Source organism: Trichomonas vaginalis, chromosome III (assembly GCF_026262505.1).
Source record: "Trichomonas vaginalis G3 chromosome III, whole genome shotgun sequence".
NCBI classification, from domain to species: domain Eukaryota; phylum Parabasalia; order Trichomonadida; family Trichomonadidae; genus Trichomonas; species Trichomonas vaginalis.
The window spans coordinates 20,345,453-20,357,477 of record NC_067205.1 but is presented as its reverse complement, the minus strand read 5'-3'; the positions used below and the strand labels follow the sequence as shown (position 1 = coordinate 20,357,477).

At 33.7% G+C, this 12,025-nt stretch overlaps 3 protein-coding genes across 3 annotated transcripts, besides 1 other annotated feature; 1 reads left to right on the top strand and 2 right to left on the bottom strand.

The window, feature by feature from the left end:
• Positions 1 to 5,853: part of a mobile genetic element that runs on past the window's edge.
• Positions 1,500 to 1,901, bottom strand: TVAGG3_0734760 (uncharacterized protein; the record flags this gene model as incomplete). Its single annotated transcript, XM_051244664.1, has 1 exon — positions 1,500 to 1,901. One exon carries the CDS (start codon positions 1,899 to 1,901, stop codon positions 1,500 to 1,502), a length of 402 nt encoding a protein of 133 aa, XP_051091251.1.
• An 822-nt stretch (positions 5,854 to 6,675) lies between the features above and the next one.
• TVAGG3_0734740 (protein of unknown function, DUF4106 family) lies at positions 6,676 to 6,987 on the bottom strand (the record flags this gene model as incomplete). The annotated part of the gene is made up of 1 exon (XM_051244663.1): positions 6,676 to 6,987. One exon carries the CDS (start codon positions 6,985 to 6,987, stop codon positions 6,676 to 6,678), a length of 312 nt encoding a protein of 103 aa, XP_051091250.1.
• Positions 6,988 to 10,095: 3,108 nt separating this feature from the next.
• TVAGG3_0734730 (uncharacterized protein) lies at positions 10,096 to 11,645 on the top strand (the record flags this gene model as incomplete). The annotated part of the gene is made up of 1 exon (XM_001327679.2): positions 11,193 to 11,477. The coding sequence occupies one exon, from the start codon at positions 11,193 to 11,195 to the stop codon at positions 11,475 to 11,477; it is 285 nt and encodes a 94-aa protein (XP_001327714.1).
• Between the last annotated feature and the right edge of the window lie 380 nt (positions 11,646 to 12,025).

Here is a 12,025-nt window from a genome sequence, read left to right as displayed (position 1 = left end):
CTTTCTTTGACTGCTAAAAACCTTCTATGTCTAAGTTCTTCAAATTTCGCACCATTTTTAGTCACAGCAAACTTAACTGGTTCGATGTTCCAAAACTTTGGCTGAATGAAGACTTTTCAAAATGGTAGAAGTAAACATTCAAATAAGCGAATGGGTCTAGTTCTTCTTTGACTTCTGTCATGTACTTATTTACTGAGATGAATTTCGTCATCTTTTCTATCGGAATAAAAAATATTTTTTTAAAATTTACTCATAAAAATTTTTCTTTGTATAACTACCATTCTGAACATCTAAAAGACTTTTGACATTGCCAAGAATGTACGTTTAGACGCTGTCATATAACCATATTTCTTGAAATATTGTTTATACGAATCGTACAATGACCTTTCATCTAAACACTCAAAGTTAGTCTCATCTATGAACAGTTCATTACACTTGTTTGCTTCTAACAATGTTTGTTCTCTTCGGTATGTGGAATTTGTCTTGGATTGAACTTTGAAATATCTAATGTCATAAAGTATGAGAACAAGTGGTTGTAAAAGTCAGATGTCAAAGTTTCTGCTAAGTCGTCAAAATATTCTGTATCTTGCATATGAGAATCTGACGTTCTGACAACTACATATCTTCTGTCAGAACTTTCTAACTTCATCGGAACAGCATTGTTTGAAACCATAATGAAGTTTGCAACATTTTCACAAATCTTTGGTCTTTATATTTTCTTTCAACAACTCCAACTTTGTCTGTTATAAGACTCTTCAAAGCATCTGAGTTACAAACTTTTGTTGTATCTATACTTTGAAGTTCGTTACATACTATAAGTTTCATATTCTCCTATTGAGGAGTTAAACTTGCCACAGATGTTTTCTAGTTTGTCATATTGGATTCGAATAACCTTCTAACAGTTTGCACAAGATATCTGTAAAGAATGTGTTCTTACCTGTTCCTTGTTTTCCAATTATAATGAGAGCAGTTTCATCTTAGCATTGGATGTTGTAAGATGTTTGCAAACCAACATAGATATATCAAAACTTTTTCGTTTCCATTGCATATAATTTCTTTGACATGGTCTAACCAGCTTCTATAATATTTTTTCTTTCCATTCTACTTGTTCATATTTATATCCAGTGAAGATAGAATAGAAGTTTGGAGAAGGTGTATATAACTTTATACCACGAACTGAAAAATCTTCTAACTTTGACAATAAGATATCCCAAGCATCTAACATCTTCATGCCAACTTGTACAACTTTTATTTTCTTAAGTTTCTGTCTACATTCTTGTTCTGAAACTATTGTTGCTCTTGGTTTGTTAAAGACAACATCCCATTCTTTCATGACATAACATTCTGGGGCAGAGTCAACATAAATGACTAAACGTTTCAAATTCTCGACTGCTTTGTTATAGTCTCGAAATGGACACATATTTCTGAATGCTTGGAAGTCATAAAAATCTGAAACATCTATTCTGTACATTTTTATAAAAATAAAAAAATTATTTTTTTTATTCTTGACTTTGTTGTTGCATTTGTTGCATTTGTTGCATTTGTTGTTCTTGAGCTATTTGTTGTTGAAGTTGTTCTTGTAATACAATACTTTCACCAGTTGCATCTTCCAATTCGAAACTTTCTGCCGTCATTGACAAATACATAGGACATAAAAGTTTTACAGGAACAAAGTTTGCGTCAACTAATGTCAACGTTATACTTGCCAATGTGTTTGAGTTCACTAAGGTTGAAAATTCTGCATTCGAATGAACAATAGGCAAACCAGCAGAGAAAGTGTTGTTTATACGCATAAGTATCTTTTGGTCATAATAGTTTCTGTCGACATTCGAATAACACTTTGAACCTAAGTTTGAAACAATATATAAGATTGGTGTGCTTAATGTCAATGGAATAGACATTCCTTGTATGACACCTTTTCCTGTTATAGGAAACTGTTGGTAGTAAAAACCAGAAATAAGTTTTGTATTATAGCTCATATTGTTTATAGTAAACTCAGTCGGACATCCAAACATAATGAAACCTGCTCTAGTTGCAGCACATGTTACACTCGTACGTAAAGTATTAAATAAGTCAACAAAACCTGTTGGTGGTATATCTGAGTAAGTATCTTCAAAGGAGTATTTTTTACCATTCACAACAATAAAGTCTTCTGGTGTCAAAAGAGCAAAACAGGCTTTAGTCGTCATTGTGTTTAAAGTTAGTTTACAATATCGTCCTTGAGGACTTTGTAAGTTTGTTGTTATAGAATTATATGACTCAGGGTTTTAGTCGTAATAGTATAAACCACTATGTCTTCTGCCATTTTACTTAGCAAATATTAATGAAATGTTGTGGTCGTCAAATATTTTTATAACGTCTGGGAACTATATTTTAAGTTCAACGTTTCACCTCCTTTCATAACGTATATCTTGTCAATGACATTATATGAAACACCACAGCAAACTAAGTCGGGTTCTATTTCTTTGATGTTTATATCGTCTGCCTCTGTCAAAGTTTCAATAGTTCTTTCAAAACTTCATGAGGTCAATGACAATATGAGTTCACTTTTACAGGGTTGTGTTCGACCAAGTTTAACATTATACTTAAAGCTTGACAAATCTTCTCCTGAGTTTGAAGTTTGTCTTTCAGTTGTTGGTAGTCGTTTCGAATATCTGCAAACAGAACTTAAGTCTCTGCTAACTTCAGGATATGTTGGTTGTTCTTTTACAGGAACAATGTTTTACCATCTTCGTCTTCGTATGGTTTCCCCACTTCAACATCTCTGTCTTTGACATTGACAACAACACTTTGACTGTTTGTTTGAGTTGGTGAATTTAACTTCACATCTGCCACGCCATTAAACCTTTTGAAACACTCACGCTTCTTTTTTTCGGAAATGACATTTTACTTAGAATAAAAAGATGGACGTATTCGAGTATCTCTTCGATTGAAGCAGAACAAAGTTTACACACACAAACTACAATACATTGACAGAATAGTTCTTATACAAACAATGGTAAATGTTATAGAATAGCAATATTTGCTGAACCAAAATATTTCCATAAAGCAAAAGAAAGTTGGTATAACTGAAATGGTGAAAGTTCTTGACTTGACAAAATATAACAACAAAACTTACAGATATTTCTAAAGGTAAGTTTATCTTACAATATTATGTCAAAATCGGCGTACTGTCAATATTTGACGGAGAGAAGTCAGTTCAAGAACAACTTACTGACTGCTGCCAAAATCTGCTCGATGGAAGCTGTCGTTATGCCAATCTATGAGGAGCCAGCAGTTTATCGAACGAATCTTCAAAAGAGCATCTTCCGTGAAAGTGCATTGTTTTGTAAACTTCTTTGCTCTCAGTTTCTTGGACCGTCTCTGTCACCAGTATATTGTATTTGTACAGTACCAACAGTTGAAATACCACCCATAAAGTCTTCTGAGTCAGCAAATGGAATGCCAAGCCAAAAGTTTGAACGGTCTCCATTTGTATATTGAGTTTTTTGACCTCCTGTATGAGTCCATACTTTCACATATGGCATAATAGAACTTTGCATTTCAGGGTTAATGGTGTTTGTGAAGTTGTTGTTAAAGTTCATAGCATCTAATGTCAAGTTGTATGACCTCATATCCTCAACTGTAGAATATTCTTCCTTGGATATATTTGTTGCCATCTATGTTTATATGATATTTATACCAGGGTTGTAGAAACAAGAATAGTCATTTATAGTTCGTCTGAACAGTACAAACATAGTATCTGCATGTTTCATTGCAGTTTGTTAAAGCAATATCCGTTCTTGCACCTGGGTCAGCACTTTGGTTTCCAACTTCACCTGCAAAGTCTTTGACAGATATTTGGTGTATAGGGAACATAAGTGGAACTGCAATATATTTGGCAGCTAAAGCATTTGAATATCTGGGTCCAACATATAGACTGCAAGTCTGCTTTCTATTCTCTTGCATTCAAACTTTTCGCATGTGAACTTAACTGGGTCCAAGATCTCCAGCAGCATTGAAATAATAGTTTACTTCAGTGTTGAGGTTGAGAAACCAAAGTCTAGTCAACTTTGTTTTTGCAAAAGTCGGCGAATGACATTTTATTTGTTCCCACTACTTCTGTAAGAGTGAATGGGTCTTGTGTTGGTGCAATGACTAAGTTATTTTTGCTTGGAGTAAGTTCGATAGAAATTTTTCCTGCCCAGTTGGCAAGTATCTTAAAAACCTGAAGATGAGGAAGATGACAAAGGAACTCTAAGTTTCAATTTTACTTTGGTTACTGCTGCTGCATTTTGTCCAGAAAGGTTAACATAAACTCCTGGAACGTTAGGGTCAATCTTCTTATTTTCTCAATAGTTGCATACTGGTCTGTTTGTTCTCTCGCTTGTGTTTGTACTGAGTTTCTCAAAGCGAACCATTCATAGTTGCCCATGTTACGTTTTGAACTAAGTCAGAGTTAGAATATATCTTATATCCCATGAAAACTTCTGGAGCATATTGGTATCCGACATAGAAAATTCCATTGCAACCTTTCTTGTCAGACAACTTGGCAGAAGGTTTTATTTCAATGTCTTGTTCCACGTATAAGAATGAGTTGTCAATAGAAATTATATGAAACTGTCGCAAGCAATATCTACTGTTGTTGAAGAATCTCCAAACTCACCTACGTTTCCATAAGAAACAGCAGTTGTATATTCGTAAGTTCCAGGAACTATTTCTGACCTTCTAATGGCATTGTCGCATTCGTTATACATTCGGAAACATTTCATTCATGGCATCCAAAACTGTTGGCGTTATATTCTGAGCGGCGTACATTTCATATGGGTAAAAATATAGAATAGTTGGGTTTATGTGTCATAATAGAACCACGTGGACCAAGCTTTACTTTCTTCCTGACTGAGTTTTTACTCTTCTTTTTCCTTCATTGCCACTACTTTCACTAGATGAAGTTACTTCTTCACTACTTTCACTTTGTTCTACTCTTCTTCTTTGGTGTCGCTTTGGTAACTTGCCCTCTGCTTGAAGTGTTGCATCTTTGCCTCATGTCACCTAGTATGTTGTAATTTCCCATGTCTTTTGCCTTTGGGCTCTGGTCGCCCATCTCAGGTAACCAATATCCTAGAAAGAGTTTGTCATAGTTTGTATTTGAGTCTTTGCGTATTGTTTGCATGACTCTTTCCTGATTTTCGGTTCAAGCTCTTCAAACAGTGCCTGTCCATATGGAATAAGCTCGTTTCCAAATATATGTTTTTGTAGCCATTCTGGTTTTCTTTCCATGTTACCAACTATATCTTTTGTGAATGGGAAAGCTTTACCAATCTTTCAGTCTTGCGTCGTTTATTTCTGTAGTTGGTTTTATTTTGTCAAGAAACATGTTTTTCAATACTAACATTTCATTTGGTACTGTCCATTTGAGTTTTCTTAAATATTCATCCCTTCTCAGTTCATTGTCTGCAAAGTAATTTTTATGACATTTTGTAAACTTTCATTTGCAAGGTCATGTACAATAGGTTCTCTTCCTTCTCTCTCCCTAACTTTCTTTCTAAACTCTTCACCAAATATACCATCTTTATGGTTCTGTGTAGTTCTTTGAGATAAATGTTCTAGAACGTAGTGTTATATTTCCATCAGCCATGTTCATTTCATACTGGTCCAAAAAATCTGCATCTTTCATATCTTCAATGGCATTAAAGCCGCGCTGAAAATACCGCTATATTTGGTTCACATTGACTTCCATTGCGTCTACAACTTCTTGGAATTGTGGTTGTAAGTTTATGAACCACCTATCCGGATTAGCTTTATGACCCATCTCATTGTAGTTCCATCGTCTGCAGAAAACAAAGTAGGTTTGTTTCCATCTTGGTTAGGTTCTGAATGAACTTTAAACAATGTTTCATTTCTATATGTTTTCTTGAAATTTAACTTTTATTTTCACCGAGTTCATCGAAGATGAACGTTAAATGCTCGTAAGTAAAAAGGGTTGTTGTATTTGTGTACATTTTTTTTTCAGTTCTTCCATTCTATGCTGGATATTTTCATCTGATGTTGGAGTCTTTTGTATGTCGGCAAACATTTTTCGATATTCTTCTACTTAGTCAGCCGAATTTTTTTTAGACTCTTGGAAATACATATTCTCCGCATACTCTTGTTGAGGGTCAAGATTTTTCGGCTGTTCCAAATCTTCATCTAGTTCTGTGAAGTTAGTTTCCAAAGGAGGGACTTGTTCGTTTCCTTCAGGCTCTTCTAGCTGTTGTTGCTGAACTATTTCTTCCATGTCTGGTTGTATCTGAACTTCTTCCTGTGGAGTTTCTTGTACCTCATCTGGTGGCATTTCATATATTCCGAGACCGTTTTTAACAAGTTCCCTATTTAAGCCATCCGCATTAAACCCTTTCTTCTTTCGTTCCGTCTCTATTTTTTACGCGTTTCATGAAGAAATTGAATTATCATTTATCTCTGACACCAAATATCTTGGAGTAAATTCATCCATGTCATTTGGATGATATGCTATTAAATCATATCCCTTAGCGAGCTTGTATTTTCCAGGTTTGAAATTATATCCCATTTGGTGCTGAACCATAAAGCTAAATAGGTTCGGGTCAGTATTTCCTTCCTTGAACTTTCTAATAGCTTCTTTATATCTGTCACTAAAGTCAACAGTATCTGGGAAACCACACTCTTCTTTAAGCATTTTTAAGAATTCTTGGTTTCCTTGTTCTCTACTTCTTTTATGTCCTTGCTCTGTTTGTGGTTGTTGTGCTGGTTTTGGTTGTGGTGCAGGTGCTGGATTTTGAACTGTTGGTTGCTGTGCAGGGTTTTGAACTGTTGGTTTTGGTTGTTGTTGTGGTGCTGGATTTTGAACTGTTGGTTGTTGTGTTGGTTTTGTTGCATGCCTGTGTCTGTGTCCATGTGACGATGCAAATGTTTTAGGTAGTCCTGGTGCAGGTGCTTCTCTTGGAGGGTTTGGTGGTATATAAGTTCCACCAGCTGGCACATATGTTCCATCTGCAGCATAATGTCCTACCTGACTTTTCGTTCTTAAGAAAGCATTTACTAGGTCTGTTTTGGTCTGTTGTAACTCTTTTTCTTGACTTTCCACAACAGTTGCTCTAACGGCGTCATAGGCACTTTGAACTGCCTGTCTCGTTGCTGCATCTGTTATTTTCGTCATATTTTGTGCTACTTCTCTTAACTCGTTGTCGAAACCTTCAGACTTCAGTTTCTTTCCAGATGAGAAGTCGTTCACTAGTTTCACCTTACTATGAAGAGCTTCGAAGGCGTTCTTAAAGTCAGCATTCATTAAAGCTTCATTTGAACTGTCTTCATCCGCTTGTATTTTTGTCCTTATTGACCTATAAGTTGGGCTGCTTTGGCGTTGGCTTGGGCATCTAACCAGTCATTATTAGCTTTTATATATTCTGCGCTTTTCATTGCCTTTGCATGGCTGCGTCGTTATTTTTACTTTCTTGTGCTAAGTTTTCATACTGTACGGTTTGGTTTTCAACTGTAAAAGTTTTTCTGCCTTTACATTTGCTTCAACTTCTTTTTTATACTCATCGCTATCAATATGTCTTCAGGGCTTTTTGTTTTATCTCTTCATCTTTCAGTACTTTATATTGAGTAGTATGGTTTTTCAAATTATAAACATCTTGTTCCATTTTTGCTACTTCTGCTGCTTTTTCTGACACTTTTTTCGCATATTCCTCTGTACTTAGTTCTTTCAGTTGTTCTTCTTTCTTCTTTTCTCTACGTTTAACTCATTGAGTTTCTTTGTGTGTCTGTCATATTCTAGTTTCTTTTCGTTTTCACTTATTTGTTTCTGTATGTCTATGTTTGACTTTTTGACATCTGTTATGATTTTTGAGTGAACTCAAATTCATTTGACTTTGAGGGTTATAAGCTGTTCCGTCTGCAGCTCCACATAGCCTGCCATTTTCGCTAAAAGTGCCGCTCTTAAACTCCACTCTGTGCACCAATAACTCGGTTTAAAAGCATAGGGTTGCTTGACATTTGTTGCAACATAGTGGGGTCATTCAGCATTTGTTGTTGCAACTGTTGTGTGGTGTTAGTTTTACTATTGGATGTTTCAATGCTCTCTTCCTCTTACGTATATTCTTACGTAGCTTACGTGGCATTTAAGTGAAGTAAAAAACGGTTTTTGACAGATGTTTATATGACACTTTTGTTCAGCACAAAAACTACTCGGTCAAAGTGTTGTATTTTTTGTAAAATAACCGTCCTATCTCCGTGCCTATGACGAAGAAATCTTTGACAAATTCAAGAGGGTAGAAAAGGTTAGAAAGAGGTTATATCTAACCTTCTACCCTAAACATTATTTTTGTCTGATTTTACGAAGAAGTCTTGACAAAACATTTACGAAGAAGTCTTGACAAAACATTTACGAAGAAGTCTTGACAAAACATTTACGAAGAAGTCTTGACAAAACATTTACGAAGAAGTCTTGACAAAACATTTACGAAGAAGTCTTGACAAAACATTTACGAAGAAGTCTTGACAAAACATTTACGAAGAAGTCTTGACAAAACATTTACGATGAAATCTTGACAAAACATGAAAACATATATAATTTGTGAAAAGTGAAACATTATATAATGTTTTCGACCAAGAAGACTAACAATTTTCCGAATAAAAACTTCATTTATACTAAACATCTTCAGGGCGTAACGCGCCTGGAAGCCCTCCGAATAAAAACTTCATTTATACTAAACATCTTCGGGGGCTAGAAGGCACGAAGTGCCTGGAAGCCATCCCCCAAGAAAAAAAAAACTTCATTATACTCATTCATCCTCAGGGCTAGAAGGCACGAAGTGCCTGGAAGCCCCACTACCTTTTTTTTTTTTTTTTTAATTTAGGAAAATAAAATCAGTTACAAAATTAAATGCGCAATATAGACACTGCAATTTATGACTTTTACACTTTTGGTAATTGAAAATTTTGTCATCAAATAATAAAAAGAATTATACATGGCACGATGGGCGCTACTTTTTTGGCGCCAGCGGCGCCGCCCGCGCCTCCGGTGGCTCCCACTGGTGGGGAGGAGACGATAGAAAAAAATATAAATTTTACTAAAAAAATTGAATTTTGGTAGGGTTGTTAAAAATATCAAAAATTAGCGTTTTGAAGACACCATGGTGTCTTATAATTTTCCCTTCCTTATTGGCGTGTAGAAATAAATGCGCCAATAGATTGAAGAAGAAGAATTGTTTTTCTCTTAATGAACTCTAATCCTTTTGATATAAGAATATTAAAAACATTAATATAATTTCGATTTCGGAAATTAAATTTCCAAATTTTTGTCGATTTCTGAAATAACAGGATCCCGCATCCAACACGCAACAACAAAACACAAAACACACTTTTTGGTTCTTTCATCGTTTTAATCGTAATTTATGTAATACATGATTTGGATAAATTTTACAAAAATAGAACCTATATTATATTCTTTTCAAAGATTCTTGCAAATCATCAAAAATAATTGTATTTTAAAAAACGATCAAATTATCCTTTCATTATTTTAAACTTAAATTAGTTTTTATGATTGACTAAAGCAATCATATTTATTCATCATTAAATAAACAAAAAAATAATATTTGAGAGTTATTTCAAAAAAAAACACATTGAATTTATTAATTTGTCTCAATTTCAGTATTATAAATTTTTATAATTTCAATATTTTGAAATACACTTTTTAATATTTCAATATTTATGATATTTCAATGTATTAAGTGGTCTCAAATTGAGCTTTTCAAATATAAGTTGGCCTATTCAAATAATAAAATTAAATAATATTTAAAATAATAAATAAAAGTGATTAAGGTCATAGCAAAACGGCTGTTTCAGTCATTAATTCTTAAAAATAAAAAGGGTAAAAACTAAATAAAATGGGTAAAATTCATTAGTGTCTGTGCTATCGTTCAATTTGAAGGTGTCTTTTGAAACCGCAAGACACATTGAATTTTTGAATAGTGTATTATGGTTTGACAGACACCAATGAAAAAAATAAAATGATATTTATTTTAAATATATAAGATCCTTATTTAAAATATAAATATTTTATCGTTTTATTTTCTTATTTTAGAAATGTTTTTTATTGAAAAATCAATAAAACTAACTCCAAAATAAAATTTTTGATTTAAAGACACTATGATGACACCAGGCAAATCTTCCAAGACACCTATCGTCGGGAATCTAACAACCCTAAATTTTGGAAATTCTTTTGATTTTTTTGAATGATTTACGAAGAGGTTGAACACATTTTGTACTATGAAATATCGTTATTAATAAATTTACTTCTTAAACATCTATTAAAATCGCAATTTTGAATATTTTTATGATTTTTTTTGACCGGATCACTTGCGCCCGCGCCCACTGGGAGGGGCGCTTGTAAAGTATTCAAAAATCAATGTAAACATTTCAATTTTTGCTCACATCTCCCATTGGGAGGGGGGGCATATATCTTGTAGCGTTCAAGTTCAAGTGATGAAAGTGCATAAGAAAGCTCCTTAATCATACCGATAGAAACAGCATTAGGGGCGCCAAATGGCGCTCGGTGATGTTTCCCATAAAAGCTTAATTTCAGGTATCCATAATCATAACCTGTCAGACGCAATAATTCATTAGCACACAATCATCGTTTCTCAATCAAGAAACGAAACGCACGATTGATTATGCTGGCCATTAAATTTTCATATCAAATAATTTACTACTTCAAGAAAAATTAAAGACTATCATCAACCAAAGCTTAAAATTCTCAGTGTTTACAACTCTCATACTTCGAATATGCATATTTCCAAAATAGCATGAAAATTTTTTTCATTTGAGCTCATTTTCTTTTGTTCTATTAACTAATACATGCAATACAAGCTTGTTATACGTATACTTAATAAGTAAGGTCTTAAGGGAAATAATAAAAAAGAATTTTGCTATTAATTATATTAAACAATATTTATTTGTAATTTCGTGATAATTATATTTCTTATTACAAAGTAAAGGTATTTGATATAATGTTTGCCTTACAAAAATGTTTCCTTTGTCTTGCCACCATAGGTATTCTATTTTGTCACTTTTTGCGCCCGCCGTGCCATGTATAAAAAGAATTAATAAGTAGTACAAATTTCCATATGAGTTCAACCAGAGTTCTCAATTTTCTTGCTTTTTCAATTTTCAATTGAAAAGATTCAGTTCCATAAATGCACGATTACGAAGGCGGCCTTTTTGGATGCTTTAAGGACATTGTTGGATGCCTCTTAACATGCATCTGCATTCCATGGGCTAACGCAGAGAACTGGGCCAAGGTTCGTGATGAAGAATGCACACTTTGCCATTACTTCATGATTGTCCACCCTTACTGGGTTCGCAAGTCCGTTCTCAAAAAGAGAGGTGAAGAGGGCTCTAACGTTGCAGACTGCTTAATCACAACATGCTGCATGCATTGCGTCGTCTGCCAAGATCGTCGTGAATTAATTTCAAGCTAAACTAGTAAACAGTTGTTTTAGCACTTATCAATGACATTATACTATCCTTTTTAAGAAATTATTCATCCAATATATTATCTAGTTTTTTATATTGCCAATATTTATTAAGGAAGATACAAAATATATTCTCGTCTATAAAGTTTCATATTCATGATGTCCAATGAGGAAAAATTAGATAATTTTTCAATAATTTTTTTGCTGTTATCATTAAAACTACATAACAATGACTTCTACCTATCAATTATGGAGATTTTGATATGTGGTTACTTAATTTTAAGGATGGAAAATATTGCTATGTTAAATGGCGAATATTAAGCTGGCGAAGGCAAACAAATATGTGAACGCTCATACATTATTCAAAATTTCACTAATTTATGCAAATGCACATTGTTTGCTAGCTTATTGCAACAATATGATCTAATCTATGAGATTAACTCACTATTGATGATATATTATCAAATTAGGTATTTTATAATAAGATGCTCTATAATTATCCGGCTAAATTATATTTCATGAGAGCAGGAATAATCAAAGTCGTAAACCAAAAA